The 17,302-nt window shown below is 37.8% G+C and overlaps 1 protein-coding gene across 1 annotated transcript in view; it reads left to right on the top strand.

The window, feature by feature from the left end:
- LOC136874606 (probable inactive protein kinase DDB_G0270444) overlaps nt 1–17,302 on the top strand; it is a 117,607-nt gene that overhangs the window by 53,375 nt on the left and 46,930 nt on the right. Inside the window, exon 5 of the mRNA XM_068227877.1 lies at nt 3,436–3,531. Within this exon, the coding sequence (XP_068083978.1) occupies nt 3,436–3,531 (96 nt within the window). The remainder of the gene's footprint in view (nt 1–3,435; nt 3,532–17,302) is intronic.

Genomic DNA, 17,302 nt, shown 5'->3' with positions numbered 1-17,302 from the left:
GCTCTGCGAGTCTATCCTACTCTGTATCGGCTCCAAAACCAAGTTACACTCCCTGAGGTCCTACTCATGCCCTTTCCCCAAAAACTTTTCCCGGTACAGTATGGGTCCCTCACCAGGATTACTTGATTGAAGTACTCAAAAATTCCAAAGAAGAGCAGCTTGATTTGCTCTTGGTGATTTCCGACAAAAGAGTAGCGTTATAAAAATGTTGCAATGTTTGGGCTGGGAAGATTGGGGAGAAAGGAGACAAGCTGCTAGACTAAGTGGTATGTGATACAGATGTTGATTCCCATAGGGAATCTGAATATTTGTCCGGAATGAGTAAATTTATAATACCATTATAAATGGACATTATAAATTTTCCAGCTAACTCATTCCTGGTTGCCAATGTTTTGCCCCTGTTTGGTCCGTCATTAGACATTATATTATGATATCATCTGATGGCCAAGCAGGCATCAATTTTTGGTAATGAGACAAAGTCTCTCAGTGCGTTGGCACTGCCGGTGGCTCCAGTTAGCCTACGCAGTGGCCTTCACGGTATGCACTAGCCAGCGTATTGGTAGGTGTGCTAGGTACCAACTGATGAGCCCACCCTAGCACACGAGGGCAAAACGCTGGCAGCCAAGAATGAGTTAGCTGGAAAATTTATAATGTCCAATAACGGACCATTTATATTGGTATTATATAGTTTGTAATGCTAAAATCATGTAATTTTGTTTATTGAGAATGTAAAAACGTAATATTATAAGAAGAATGTGTAGTTAGGGAATGTTGCATATGTGCATCATTATATTTTGTATAAATTTCCGTTTGGGTAAGAGTCTGTAAATATGGCCTAACCGTAAGGATTATGCAACCGGGAAAACTGCGACTATATCGGGAAGGACGGTTGAAGTCAGTTGGATGTATTGCAACAAGTGGCTTGGAAACACGAGGTACGGCAGGTAGTATAGGCTGAAGAATTGGAGTGGATCAATGTGGATGTACATGAGTGGACGTTCGATGTCACAACAGACGCACGATAGCCAATACGAGGGCTTTGTTTTTAAGCGAGGTTGGGTTGAGTGAGTGCCTGTGAGAGCGTTGCTACCTATAAACTTTCCAGGACGCTATAACCACGTGCAGCAAGCCTATATAAGCAGGTACGCGTGTGCGGCAAGTCATTCGGATTCTATTCTAATGCTGTTTCTGACTCTGATACTGATTGTGTTTGTGTTTTTGATTATGTGTTTCTCACTCGGACCGGTGCGCGGGAGCTACTTTGCGCAGATTCCTAGGCGATGCTCTATTGGTCTTAAGTATATTTTACCTACGGAGTGAGCAGGCTAAATATCGCTGATGCTACAAGTTTCTGGTGGCACCAAAGCGTAGTGGATGTGTGGTTGTGCACAGAGGTAATTCTGGATAAAGAAGATCGTCGGCCGAGTATCCAGTTACGGTTGGAGAAACGCGAGGCGTCACACTAACCTGTGCGGCACTCGAGAAGGACTCACGACGTCGATGAAGTGTGTAAATAAGGTTAGGGATGATCTTCGTAAAGAAGGTTGCATCCGTACATAGAGAAAGTCGTCGTACTTTTCTCTACCAGAATACGATTTTTGTTCTGTAACATTAGTGAGTGTAGTGGGACTCTTACCTGGAGGTTTGTTAGGAAATGTATATATAGTATCAATAATTTTGTTGATGGTTTGTAGTGTGTATATTTGCCTTTGTAAACGACAAACGAGTAGGTTGAAATAATAACATTAAGTTATTTATTATACCACCTAATCAATACAAAATCGTCTTGGATGATTTACATAAACTTGCTAACTAATAGTGGTACATGTAAATGAGTAGGTCTCGTGAAGTAATGATTAATGTTGGTCGTAGTTGTTTGTACGTTGCCTTTGTGGACGGCAATCAGGAGGGGGTCTCTTTAAGTGATGATTATTGTGGTATTCTTTATATTTTGTGTATTATTTTGGGAGTAAAGTCCTGGTATCAAACTTGCAGTAAATCTTTTATCAATGGAGTGAGGATGAACCTGGAATGCTACCTACATCTAATTTCAGGGGTAAACAGGTAAGGTTATAAAGTAAGTCTGGAGCTTCGTCAGCCTGATGACCGTCACCTTGGGAGAGGGAGGTACTCATTGCTCTACATAGTTATATATTCCTGTAATTGTTTTACAGGTGGCGCCCATTGTCTTGGTATTTATACTTATTTCACTCCCCGTTAATTGATAGATATGTTTATTATTTATTGGTAGTCATCAAATTGTTACAAATTGTATTGATCATAAGCCTTTTAAAAATCCTCGAATGAACCGTATCAATTACAGAAGGGTTAAGATCTGAAATTAAACAATTAATGAGTAGTAGAATATTTTCTTGGGTTCATACCAAAATCTTAACATTGTATGATGAAAAAAAGTTGTTTCAAACTTATGAAAATGTTTCAAACTTCTGCTACACACAAAAAGAAAAAGAAAACATTGTTGTAAATGAACAGTGACACATCACCTTACTAGAGGTTCTTCATGGTGAGGTACAGAAAAGAGTGCTACATCGCTTCTTATATATTGTAAATATTCATTTGCTCTCCGAAGCCTTTGAACTGTGCATACAACATATTTTTAGCAAGAGTTTGTTTGCATTACATTCTTGTTACTTTTTTAAAACATTTTTCAGTGTTGAAATTTGTTGACGGAACTGTCTCTCAAAGCTAGCTTGTATTTTGTGTCCATCTCATCCTGGGCTCACTATTAACACCATTCCCAAAACAGCCTGTTGCTTTAAGAAAGGATGTGAATTAGTCGCTCATTTGGTTGGTTCATATGTACATTTCAGGGGACATTAGTGGCTGGTATGTAACAGCACTCCCTGGCAAGGAGAAGAAAGCAATGGAAAACTACCTTACTCCTCATTTCCTTAATATGCTTCCTCAGCTACACCTCGCTCTCAATGGCAGTTGATGGTAGATCTATTGAGGATCCTCCCTGCCTTCAGGCTGAGGACCTCGCACATAACAGGAGATATGGAAGAGATGTATTTTGTACTGAGCTGTACTTGCTGGTACTGCATGTGATAAATAACAGTAATAAAAGTTGAATATATGAGTTTTCAGGATGGTTTTGTTTAGGGTGAGCAGAATAATTGTATCATGACATTTTCCTGATGTTTCGGGTTATTTTATTATACAATTGCTGCACAATTTAATATATCCAAAATATCCCCTTCTGAATACTCTCTGTGCTGACTTTTTTTTAAGGATACTCCACTTTCCAACATTTTCTGGAAAATAATAATGAAGTCTTGCAGCTGACTCGTTTTCTATGAAATTATGAACTGCCGTGATCATTTGTTTGTGACAAAAATTCCTAGATATGTATGAAGAATATTCCAGTCCCAGATATGTCTGAAGAATGTTCTTAATATAGTACCTTTTCCACAGGACAATTATAAACTTGAATCAGAGAAGACACATTTGAAAGAAGAAATTAAATCCGAGTTGGTGGAGCCCGGACAAACACAGGTGGACACCTTTGAGGTAATCTAATAATTTGATTACATGTTTTCTTATAACAGAAGTTGTGACCTGTATCTGTATTGCACTGAACAATACCTGTAAGGAAACAGTTCTGTATTTGTTATTTACTGTACAGAACAGATTGAATACACTGTGATAAAAGTGTACATGTTTCATCTGAGGGTTGTTGCGTTACTCTGCGTTTTGTAGTGTTCATTTTGGTTATTGCAAATTAAAGGCTTTTCGCTGCTGTAAAAGTATTTTCACAGGAACAAGATTGTATGGTGTAACAATATGAATAAATCATAATTACATTATTACTCTGTAATGAACCATTGGAAACCATGGATCCCTTATACCAATATACTCGGAAGGTCTCATCAGATTTCCATGAGCACCCCGTCATTTAAAGGTCCCTTTGAAGATTGTATTTTTGAGACATTACCAATTTTTTATCCTGATTTCATATTTTACCGGACGAGTTGGTTGTGTGGTTAGAAGCGCACAGCTGTGAGCTTGCATCTGGGTGATAGTGGGCTCAAACCCCACTGTCGACAGCCCTGAAGATGGTTTTCCGTGGTTTCTCATTTTCACACCAGGCAAATGCTGGGGCTGTACCTTAGTTAAGGCCACGGCCGCTTCCTTCCCATTCCTAGGCCGTTCCTATCCCATCATCGCCATAAGACATATCTGTGTTAATGCGACGTAAAGCAAATAGCAAAAAAAAAAAAAAAAAAAAAAAAAAAAGTGACATAAAACAAACAGCAAAACAAATTCCATATTTTCTTCAGGTAGTTGAAATATTATATGTTAGCTTCTGTATAGCAGGTAGTATTTTTCTAATTCTCTCTATAGCATGTGGCAGCTGGTTACATTATTTCTACTGCTGCCTTGTACTATCTTGATTTTGTGTACAAGCATGGCTATCTTTGTTATGTCTTGTATCATCACCATAAGATCTGCCTGAGTCGGTGCAGCGTAAAGCCAATTGTAATTTTAAAAAAATGTTCTGTCATGTGCAGTATGGAAAATCTCCAAAGTGGGTATACGAATCCATTTCTCAAATTGTCGATCAGCGATATCCATCTTCTGCCTAAAATTTTTCCTTGAAGTATTAGTTGTCGCAGACAGTTCTTTTCATGTTTCCTCATAATGCGACCCCTATATTCAGGGCTTCTCACTTTTTATGAGCTTGGGTAAACTACTCTTTTCCTTGGGTACTTCTTTGATGCTACCCTACTTGCACATAGTCCAAGTGAGAACCTCTCCACTAACGGGTTAGAGACCACCGGTGGATTGTATAGTCCTAGCCGCCTGAGCACAAGGAGGGTCACCACTCAGAATATGTCTGAGATGACCACTCCCATTCCATAGCAACTGGTATCCTGACTCTCAGGACCACTTACTAGGCCGTTCCCCATGGTTCACAGAGTAGGACGTGACTACAATAACCCACACCATGAACCAATGCATCAAATAGCACATTTTTCAAAAATCATGAATGTTTCTGTGCTTTTCCAGTGTTATTTTTCTGGCACAGAAGAAAAACTGGAAGAATGGAGGAATATGTACTGAATGTATCTGTTGGTAACTTATAGAGCTCTACTTATACAGGGTGAAACGGAAAGTCCACTGACACCATTTACATTCTCACTGTTTTAAATTTCCTCAAGATTTTTACATATCATCTTGAAGTTTTTTATCTTAATCCGTTTAAGACTCCCCTTTAAATGTCATTTCTTCAGCCTGAGATTCATAGAAACAAACTGCTGCAGGTTTATCCGTCAAATGCTGCAGTTATTTTCCTCAATATACACCATGAAAGTAAAATCAAGCCTATAAACTCATATTAATCCCAATAAATCCATATTATATACCAATAGAAAGCTGAAAGAATGATCCACATGAAGATAACAGAAATAATTTTAAAAATTATCACCATTTCTAACTATCGAAAAATACAATTATAATTTTTTTGGAACAAAGTGAATTGTTGAAATATTTTGCACCAAAAAAAAAAAATTTCTGATAGATAATTTATTCCTGAAACATGATATTATGAAACACAAAAGTATATTCATACATATCTCCCCACAATTCTTCACTTTTCGTTTCAAATGCTAAGTAAAACACAAAAATTTTCTCGAAATGGATTTTGAGTTCTTTTCACGAGTTTCTAACCTACAGTTTATCTTAGTTTTCTGAGCTCAATTTTGTGTTTTCTTGTGTTCTGATCAAATTAACAATTTACACAAATATCAACTGTTCACACTTATCCCTTCACTGGTTTCTTCAAATATTGATGTAATGCCAATAATAATATAACCTGCACCGACTTGAACATCATTCGGGTTATCAGAATTTCCCATTTCTTCTGAGGCACCTTGTACTTCGTTGCCAGTGGTATTCATTACTCTTAGGCCGCGAATGCAAGACAACCCTTTATTTTTAACGATATGGCAGAGTACATCACTGATTTCAGAGGATCGTTCATATTTTCTCTCCTCTAGTTAAATTTTGGAAAGGCTATTCACATGTAAACTTTTAGCGAGGAAGTTATCATCTCTCTACTTGCGTTTCAAGTATTTATTTTTAACGAGTGAACAACTGCTATCAGTCACGTTATTTACGCATTTATTACGGAAACATGTTACCAGTGTCCTCTTTCATTTTGAATTTTCTTTAGAGAACAGCAGTCGACGGGTATTTTCCAACATCACCTTCGAATGCCTACGAGAGAGCTTGCAAATGGATATAGTGAGGAAACTATACTGTACAGAAGATGATCAATCACATTTTGTGGCAAACACTTCAGTTTTCTTATTCAAACAGCGTCACTTATCCTAACTTGACCATACTACAGTAAAACCTCGTTAATTCGAAGTCGTTGGGACTAAAAAATCGGACTTCGAATTACGTGATTTCGAATTAACCTCCAATTCGCAATTCAGAAGTACCAACCCTTGCCGCGTTACGAAATATTCTAAGCCCGTTACTGCATGCAGTTAACCTTGATTCACAGTTTATACCATGCCATGAAAAAAGAACTATTTCCAAAATGTATCCAAAAAAGGTGCATTTACAGTATTCAAATAATGCACTTGCATATCTCACTGCAAATATAACCTCACGCAACGAAAAAAAAAAAAAAAAAAGCACGATTCAAAGACGAGGAGAAATCTATGCTGGCTCCCATGTGCAAGTGCTTTATTCATTGGAGTACTATACTGTATGCATTTTAGATGCCTTGTATTTACACAGAAAGTACCCGATGCCCTTAAAATCAAACTTTCCTATGACTCTATCCTTGTACGATTTCCCGCCATGGCACTTTTTTCGTGCTTCAGAAATGTAAACACTTGCCGCGTCACAAAGTATTCTAAGACCCATTAATACATGCAATCATCTCGATTCACAGTTTAAACCTTTCCAATGCCATAGAAAAAATATTTCCGAAATGTATCCAACAAGGTGCATTTACAATGTTCAAATAATGCACTTGGATAAATCACTGACGAACATAACCTCACGCAACGAAAGAAAAAAATCACACAATTCAAAGACGAGGATAAATTATGCTAGTTCCCCTGTGCAAATGCATTATTTTTTTGGATATCTGTACTGTTTGCATTTTTAGATGCTTTGTACTGGGATGGAAAGTGCCCGACGCCCTGAAAACGTAGCTTATCGAACTTTTCTATGACGAGGGGATAAAGTTTCTCGCTTCCATGTGCATTGCAATTGCAACGCACTACAATGACCCCCATCCCCGACCCTTGTGCGATTTTTCCGGCTGGCACTTTCTCCTTTAAAACCATAAGACCGTTTGGGCTCGCATTAAAATAAAGCAATGCAGTTTCATCGGCAATGACAGTATTGTTCGGTGCCTATGAATTTATTATATGAGCCACGCTTTTTCGTCAACTGTCGGCATCGCCAGTGTACGCGCATTCTGTTTTCCCGCACACTGCCTGTTGCATGATATTACGGTGTTCCTGAAAAGGTTGAATACAAAAGAATTCCGATTTCATTCAACTTGGCAATCATGAAGCGCCCTGTAGACCCACCGAAGTGAGTAAGTGCGGAAAGCTACCGTACCCCTCCACGTTCCGGAACGCGCATTCTATTATGACGCGGATAAATTTCGAGTTGAAATTACTCTTAACATACTGTACTATTGTTTTAAAATGTAAAGGCAGTTTCGAATTAAAAGTCTGAATTTCGGTAATGGGGCCGACATTGTACTTCGAATTACGAATATCCGTATTTCGAATTAAACAATTTAAATAACATGCAAAACGGTATCTCATGTTTCCGGGAACGAGAGCTTCTTCGAATTACGTGGGATTTTGAATTAACCGATTTCGAATTATCGAGGTTCTACTACGTATGATGAAAACCCGCTTCAAGCACCAGTAGAAAAATTATAATTTTCTCGCTATAAATTTACATGATAATAGCCTTTCCTTAATTTAACCAGATGCAAGAAAATATAAACTAACCACTGAAACAAATTATGCTCTCTGCCATATCTCGAGGTGTATCCCATTCTTATTTAATTGCAGTATTTGGCATTAAAATTAAGCGACCATTTAGTCAACCTTTATTTTAACGAGTTAACAACTGTTGCTGGACACGTTATTAATGCATTTACTATGAAATATATCCTCTTTCATTTTGAATTTTCGTTACGGAACAGCAGTTGGCGGGTATTGCTAATCGACTCTGACATCATCTTCGAATGTCGATGAGAAAACTCACTAGTGGAAATAGCAAAGGAACAATACTGAAGGTATGCAACTTAACGGAAAAAATTCCGCGCGCTTAATCACTAGTAATAACGGATGCGCCAGTGATAGGACTCTCACTGTAACCGAAGGTTAATACACAGTTTAATATAGGAACTTTGAAGGGGCAACAAAAAATTGCCATCATAACGGGGTTCTCGTTATATGCCGTACTCGCTATAGCGGACTTCTACTGTACAGGTTTAGGAATGCATGATGTCTCATGATGATAATTGTTGGCGATGATCTGTGGTTTTACAAGTTGAGGCTCTCCTTCGTTGCTTCAAATGGCCTATGGTCTTGTAATTGGAGGTTCACTCAAATTAATGCTTAAATTTAGAATGTGAAACATATGAACTGTAACATTATAACCTTTGTAGAATTATACTCAACTTGTAATTTCTCTTGTGCCAAAGGATGTACAACATGCATGTTTAATTATTTAACTATCTGGCAGACTTCCAAGAATTATAACAAACAATAAGAGGATTTCAAAGCTTGCGTCAGCCGAGTTGATTATCTCAGAGAAGTCTGTAATTATCATCATTCCCCGCTGTAGAAAACACACTGAATGGCCTGTCATCAAACCCTGCACTATGGCAGTCTCCTCTTTGAATACGATGTTCCACATTCACGTAGTTGAGGGTACAACATGTAGTTCTGAATGCTCACAATTATTCAGAGATGAAGTCAAATCTGAATAAAGTCAAATGGTACAAGAGACAACTTGTAAGGAATACAGCTTGCAAGAGAGACTACTTATGAAGGAATAATGTGTTAGAGAGTGCCTTCTTGCAGTTACACTTCTTTCTTCACTTTATAATTTGAGGTGTAACTCCTCATTTCAAGCTGTTATTGGCTGGAATTTGTATCTTAATTGTAATTGGTTCAGTACATCAGAAACACACATAATTCTCGCAGTTTATTGCAACTCTTTTTGTTCATGCGCATCTCCCCTTCACAAGTTGTTATGTGGCTCCACGCGGCCTTGAATGCATGCTGCACACAGCAAAACAAGTGTTACAGCCTCCCCTGTGCTAGCATGAGTCTCACACTCATTCATTTCAACAGAGCAGTACGGTAATCAGCTGTTTAGCTCGTCAAGCCAATGCAATTATGAATAAACATGCCCTTAATTACATTACGTCCTTTCTTGTTAGTGGGGCACAAACTGGATGGGCACAATATGTAGTTGCCATTCTATGCCTAAAGCCTGGACTGAAAATAGCACTTCAGTATACAAACCCCCCTGTCTCGAGAGGAGAATGACCGATTATTCTCCATGCGGGTGTATGGAGAGGTTTCATTCCCAATGCATTATAAGCAGTGAATATTATATTCCTCTGTTGAAAGAGAAGATGATCCCTAATTTGAAACCCAGTTCAGTGCTCTTTATTGAAAGTGCCTTAAACAGCACAAAAAAGATGACAAGTCCCCAGTATGAAAGTCTAACAAGGTTACTTTGAAAAACTAGTTGTGGGTTAAAAACATTCCACTCCTTAATTCCATGCTGAAAGTTCAACTGTATGAACTCATTAAACTTCATGAGCTGTGATACAAAACTTATGTAATTGATGAAGTAATAGCTGCTAATGGACATACAGTATGGAGACTGCTTTCATACCATGCAGATCAAAATCCCATAGAAGTCATGTTCTCCATTGTAAAACGTTAGAATTGATTATGTTAAACGCCTTTGCAGACAGATTTCCAGAACTAGGGAAAAGTGACTGTATTAGTGTTGGTGATCATGTGCAAAAATGAAAATTAGTAATATGAACTGATCTAGTAGACGAGAGAATAGACAGCAGCAGTGTCAGTGAAGTGAACCTAACAAAAGTAATAGCAAAATGACCCGAATTGAACCCTTAGATGATGATTATGACTGCACAGTGATTGCCTTTTCTGGTGAGGATTTAAAATACTTTACTATTTCCTTGGCTAATTAATATTAATAATGATCAATACAGTGTTATAAAACTACCTAATTGTTAAAATATTTACAGTTTTGTTTCCTTGTTATACATTGTGATATATTCACAAAGACTCAGACAAAATGCTGTCAGTTATGTACACTATTTATTTACAAATTGTATTTATATTTTCCACACGCACGTACTAATGAACTGACATCTTGATAAACAAAACACTACTGTGCAGAATAACGAGAGACTGCAACAGTTGCATGTAAACTACCAACCCAATAAAAGTGATTCACATACTTGACTTCGAACACTTGGCTAACACGACTTCCACACAAGTCTCAACAAAACAATGTTGCCTGGCCAGGCTTCTAGAAGGATATGACATAACATGTTGTACTTGTAAATTTGAGAGTTTCCAATAGCTTATTTACAAAGAAAGGAATTCTCTACACAATTCTAGTTGCACCATGCATTTTTCTGGACTTATTACAGTGTATTGCACAATGTTATGTTGGATTATACATCATATATAGAGGTAGTAATAAATTATATACTATTAATTACATGTTCTTACGTTAAATAAACTGAAATTGATTTATACAGCAAATGTTTCTGACATAACCTCACAAATAATATGATCATGATTTATGCCGATGAAGTCCAGACATAACTACATAAACAATAATAATACTAATACATGTAAACAACTTCATAGCCACACCTCACAAATCGTTACAATAATAATAAAAATAATAATTAATACTTGCATTATTTACCCATGGGTTAAAGAAAATTGTTTCCAAGTTATATTAGTCTATTATACTTGCATCAATTTACTACCCTAGTAGGTGACATGAAAATATATTTATATAATTATCTTGTGGAAAAAGCTGTTGCTGTGGACACTGAATGTATTTCTGACAGGTGACATCCATCTATGAGGTTAACAGATGACACAGAACAATGTGTGAAGTTAAGTAAGGATACTCTCTGTGCAGCTTGTTATAAGACTTATTGAGAGTAATAATGTACAATGGGTGATGGTTTAGTCTGCTTTGTCAATACATTATCAATATTTGTTTTTTTACAATGTTTTACATGTACATGTTCCAGAAGCCTTACTCCCTTCATCAGCACTTTCTGCATCAATATCCCAAGATCTAACATCACTCCATTTTACTTTAAACATTGCCATCTATAATATTAACTCTAACCCATACGCACTGTTCGTTTCTTGTTAATGTCTGTTGTAATACATTCACATATACTATTTGAATTGTTGTAGCCATTTAAGCATAGGCCCATAAAAAATCAACTATTTCATCATCAGATTTAAATCTTGTTGATATTAAAATCCTTTCTAGGTAGCACTGATTTAATATTAATTCTAACCCATATACACTGTTCATTTTTTGTTAATGTCTGTTATAATGTAACATATTCACACATACAAGAACACTTTAAAACACTCGTGAAAAGTTCAAATATTCCTCCTATATTGTACACCTCTTACAAATATGAATCATAACCTTAAATGGATTTACTAGCCGAGTCGGCCACAGATAAACTGTTTCTTGTCACTATTTGTATTGTTGTTGCCATTTAAGCACAGGCCTATTAAAATCAACTATTTTATCATCAAATTTAAATCTTGTTGATGTTAAAATCCTTTCTAGGAAGCACAGGTTTATTATTAAATTATAAAACACTTAGGATTTAGTTCTGTATTATTGCTATTCGGCCAGATGAAGTCGTGCTTTACTGTTGTTTCACTGGATTTTTTAAACAGAGCGGAACAAACCTCCCGTTATGTCCTTGAATTTGTTCTTCTAGTACTACAAATGCCTTTGCTGGTAGGATGTAGTGTTTACAGTGCACTGTGTCTTCTGGTATTGGCTAGAATAAATTTGTTACTTTCATTGACCTGTCTCAGTCTCATCCTTGGCTTTGACAATATGAAAGTGACCGAGGTATGAGCGATTCTAGTAACACCGTTCCTTATGCAGCCAGTCCCTGTTATGAATGGTGTGAAAATGTCGCTTATAGGGTTGGTTAGTGCATGCATTTCAGTGGGCTTGGCAGACTGATACGTAATAGCAACTTCTGACTCAGTGAGGAAAGCAACGGGATACTACCTCACTCCTCATTTCCCTAGTTTGCCTCTTCAGTGACACCTAGGCTATCTATGACAGTTGTTAGTGGAGCTGTAGAGGATCAAACCAGCCTTTGGGCTGAATACACAACATATATACTGTACTGCAAAAAGAAATGGCTATGTTACAAAGATAAAACATATTCTAAATTTTTTTAAAATAAGTATATATTAATAGAACCTACTGAAATGTTGAAGCGCAGGAAGCCTACCCGCTCTTCAGCCAGATACTTACTAGTGTATATACTGCTATTGTTATTTACCATACGGATGTGATTTGGCTTTCTTTGTTATGACCATGTAAATTGCTTTTTTGGTGTTGAGGTCAAGGACATAATCCTTGCTTATTTGATAATCTCTAGTGGCTAGTTCTTGAAATCTGTGAATTCAATGTGCAGTCAGCACTGTGTCATAGCACAGCATTACCATGTGTTAATGAACGTTTGCCGTTGAACTTACTGTAATACGGTTTTTGAACCCCTCAAGTGTTTTGGTGAGTATCTGTTCTGAGTAGATATTTAGGGGCAGAGGTGATAGCACTAATCCCCATATCACTCCTTTGCATTATTTCTACTGGGTGGTGTGTGTTAATATAGTCATGTCCTGGCTCAACAGCCATAGGCAGTGGCTGAGAGGCCTAGTATATGGTCCTGAGAGGAGGATACCAGTTGCTATGGTATGGGGACAGGTATCTTGATCATACTCTGAGTCTTGGCCTTACTTGTGCTCAGGCGGTTAGGACAATACCATCCACTGTGGTCCCTAACCTGTTTCTGTGCTTTGCTGCAGCAGACTACTGGAGAAGTTTGACATTCATGTTATCTAGCGGTTATCTTGCGAGTCTATAGATACTACTAGCACCGATTCTCAGGAGCAGTTTATTAAAAGGTGTGTTGCTTATAGGCCTTGAATGCACGTACCTCCTCTCTTATTTTCAAAAAAATGGATCTAATCCATCCACACTCAATAAACCAACACCAAGTTTGAAGAAGAAAAATAATTAAATCTAGGTCTAATAGCAAAGAAATATCTAGTTCTAGAATATAATCTTACAAAAATCTAATGGAAAAGAGAGAATAAAATCTGAATGGTAGTCAAGTTTACACTGCAACCATATTAGCACTTTTATAGGTAACTTCCACACATTGCGGTACCATATTTCCTAATGTATGAGAAACTGTACACCGTGGATGAAGCTCTTATTGTCAAATCAGGTAGTGACGTTGAGGAAAATTAAGACATGAAAGATATAACTCCACTAGTATTCTGTCGAAAGCCATGGATCTGAAAGAGGAATGGAAAGATGAATGAAAATTAACACCCCCAAGCCGGTAATTTAATCCAGAGCTGCTCACTTCTCAGGCGATATTTAAATGGAAGCTCAGCAGAGGTTTAGACACATCAAGTAAAAGTATTCATTATTTTAAAGCTACAAAATATAATGTAATGAAAATTTTAGGACTACTTACTGAGATCATGTCCAATGTTTCTGAGCAGTATATGTGACGGCTACTGTGCAGGGTTGCGTGCAATATTTAAAAAAAACGTAAGGGAATATAAATTGTTTTCCAAGTCTGCCTTTCTAGACTGTAAGGGACTCGTCCTCAGAAATATTTTTGATTTGGATGTACGCCGTCTGAAAGTTTCGATATATAATTTCCAGGACAGGTTGAATTTTGAAAACCTTTTTAGGTCCTGTGTATGTATCCTGTGTAGAAATTTAAATATCACAAGATGAGTTCAAACCTGCCCCTTGCCATTGTTTGAGCGAATGTAGTGGTTTCTAAATATCCATCCCTGGTGATATAGCTCTTCAGGGTGCTTTTCTATCCCCATGAGTATTACAAGCCCCAAGAACACATAAATTTCCTCCTGTGTCACTGGCTTCCGCTTCCAGGCGCGCGACCTTGGTATCCAGGTCACGCCAAATATACACTCTGCCGAGTACCTATTTGTTTCTCAAACAATTACGTCAATCACCTTGTTGATATAGATGTTGATTCCCATAGGGAATCTGAAATATTTGTCCTGAATGAGTAAATTTATAATACCAATATAAATGGTCCGTTATTGGACATTATAAATTTTCCTGCTAACTCATTCTTGGTTGCCAGCATTTCGCCCTCGTGTGCTAGGGTGGGCTCATCAGTTGGTACCTAGCACACCTACCAATACGCTGGCTAGTGCATACCGTGGAGGCCACTGCGTAGGCTAACTGGAGCCACCGGCAGTGCCAGTGCACTAAGAGACTTTGTCTCATCAGCAAAAATTGATGCCTGCTTGGCCATCAGATGATATAGATGTTGATTCCCATAGGGAATCTGAAATATTTGTCCTGAATGAGTAAATTTATAATACCAATATAAATGGTCTCTTATTGGACATTATAAATTTTCCTGCTAACTCATTCTTGGTTGCCAGCGTTTCGCCCTCGTGTGCTAGGGTGGGCTCATCAGTTGGTACCTAGCACACCTACCAATACGCTGGCTAGTGCATACCGTGGAGGCCACTGCGTAGGCTAACTGGAGCCACCGGCAGTGCCAATGCACTAAGAGACTTTGTCTCATCAGCAACCAAGAATGAGTTAGCAGGAAAATTTATAATGTCCAATAACGGACCATTTATATTGGTATTATAAATTTACTCATTCAGGACAAATATTTCAGATTCCCTATGGGAATCAACATCTATATCATCTGATGGCCAAGCAGGTATCAATTTTTGCTGATGAGACAAAGTCTCTTAGTGCATTGGCACTGCCGGTGGCTCCAGTTAGCCTACGCAGTGGCCTCCACGGTATGCACTAACCAGCATATTGGTAGGTGTGCTAGGTACCAACTGATGAGCCCACCCTAGCACACGAGGGCGAAACGCTGGCAACCAAGAATGAGTTAGAAGGAAAATTTATAATGTCCAATAACGGACCATTTATATTGGTATTATTAATCACCTTGTTGTCAAAAAATAGCTAGAAACATCCAAAATAGCCGCAAAATACTTTCATGTACCAGGCACGCCCATGAAGGGAATCTTTGGTGTGCTTGTGATGACATCTACCTCTCGCCTCGACCACTGAACAGCGGTCTAAGTTATTACGGCTGAGCTTTTCCTCTTCATCTGTGCTGTCTGCCACTTCTCCAGCGACCTCTTGCTACGCATAGTCTCTGTCCATATCACTACTGAAAATATCGCTTCGTGATATATCCTTTCCACTTGTGTCTTCTATTAAACCATTAATATCCTCGCCGCCCACAAGAGAATGAGATGGCCCAGTGACTAAGAAGCCACTAGCCTGCAAAGCAAAAAAATGTCTGTGCAATATTTGCTTTTGGTGCTTTCCCTTTGTAAGTGGCAAAAATTTTCAAGTTAGATATCGTTCACAAAATATTCTCGAGATGGCAGAAAGGGGTGTGATAACTTTTAAGCAAATACCTTGAAACTAAATAGAGCACGTCTTGAGTTCTATCCCTTATCGATATGATTCAAAGGCAACAACATATATCAATCAATTTCGTACTAGTTGTAATTATGAAACAGAGATGGCATAAAAGTTTGTAACTTCTCGATTCATATGAAAACAAATCCTGCAGAGAAGCAGTGTTACATGAGTAATAGGCATTCTAACTTCCAACTGCACCGGCCGTTTGTGGTACGTCAAACTGTCTGAATGAGTAGAGTCCCATGGACGTGATATGTATGTCGAACTGGCCTCAGTGGTTAATAATACATGTGCAGATATATTTGACTGATACATATATTTAAAAAAATAGTCAACCTGCCATGTCTGAACAACATGAACAAGTGCTAGTGGCATAGCGGAGACCGAAAAATATCTCATCCAGCCACTATAGGAATCCAGTCTCACCTCATTCATGTGAAGAGGTTAATCTCCATTCCATTTTTACAGGAGCAATAAAAACTTAGTTATGTTGCTTGCAGTAATGATATAATTCCTTCCTTAATTACTCTCATAAACCGTAGTAATTTGTGTGTTACACATATTTATGTAGTACATGTAAAAGGATTTCTTATTTGAAGTGGACGTGTATCCCAAGGTGACACTACCACCATCTACAGGTTTTGGAGAAATTGTATACTCGTAATATAGGAGCAGATATTATACATGTAATGCATTTATATGAAGTGAAGAATAATGATTTCAAGATTTAGAAAAGTATGAACCACAATGCTTGGTTCACTTGTTTACCTTTAAAAGGTAAGAAATGTTGTCACTATTTTCCTCCTGAAGTGCTTGCTTATAATAGAGTGAACAAGACACATCACTTCACCCTCCTGGGCCTGCTGTTTCAATAAAAGAACATACTCTGAGACCATGTCAGTGACCTTATAATGCCTGAGTTTTAATTTGTGGTTAATTGTTTTAATAATAAACATCTTAAAGATCCTCAAATAAAATAATTCAAGTACAAAAGGGTTAAAATGAAAAATTGATGATAAAATAGCATATTTTCATAAGTGCACACTAAAATCATAACAGTACATGATGAAAGAAAATGTCTTAAACTTCAATTTTGAAAAAAAAAACATTGTTGTAGGTAATCAGCCACATGTGTGTCTGAACACTACGAGGACGGTTTGAAAAGTTCTCGGAATCACCGCTAGATATCAGTGCTAGAGCAACAAGGTTCCTGCACAATAATCACACATCCTTTGTGAGTGAACACGTGGCGCGTCATTGCTCTAGCTGTAGGAGTGTGGTAGTGAAGACTCTTTGTTGTTGTTCCCCCGTAGTGATTTGTGACAATGGAAAAAACTGAGATTCGAGCAGTGAATAAATACTTTGTAAAGAAAGGTATGAAAGCAAAGGAAATTCATGCCGACTTTCAGAACACACTGAGGGACTTTGCTCCTTCATTTTCAACTGTTGCCAAGTGGAGCAGCGAGTTTAAATTTGGTCGGGAGAGCTT

Source organism: Anabrus simplex, chromosome 5 (genome assembly GCF_040414725.1).
Source record: "Anabrus simplex isolate iqAnaSimp1 chromosome 5, ASM4041472v1, whole genome shotgun sequence".
Taxonomy (NCBI): domain Eukaryota; kingdom Metazoa; phylum Arthropoda; class Insecta; order Orthoptera; family Tettigoniidae; genus Anabrus; species Anabrus simplex.
This window is presented reverse-complemented; position numbering and strand designations above follow the sequence as displayed.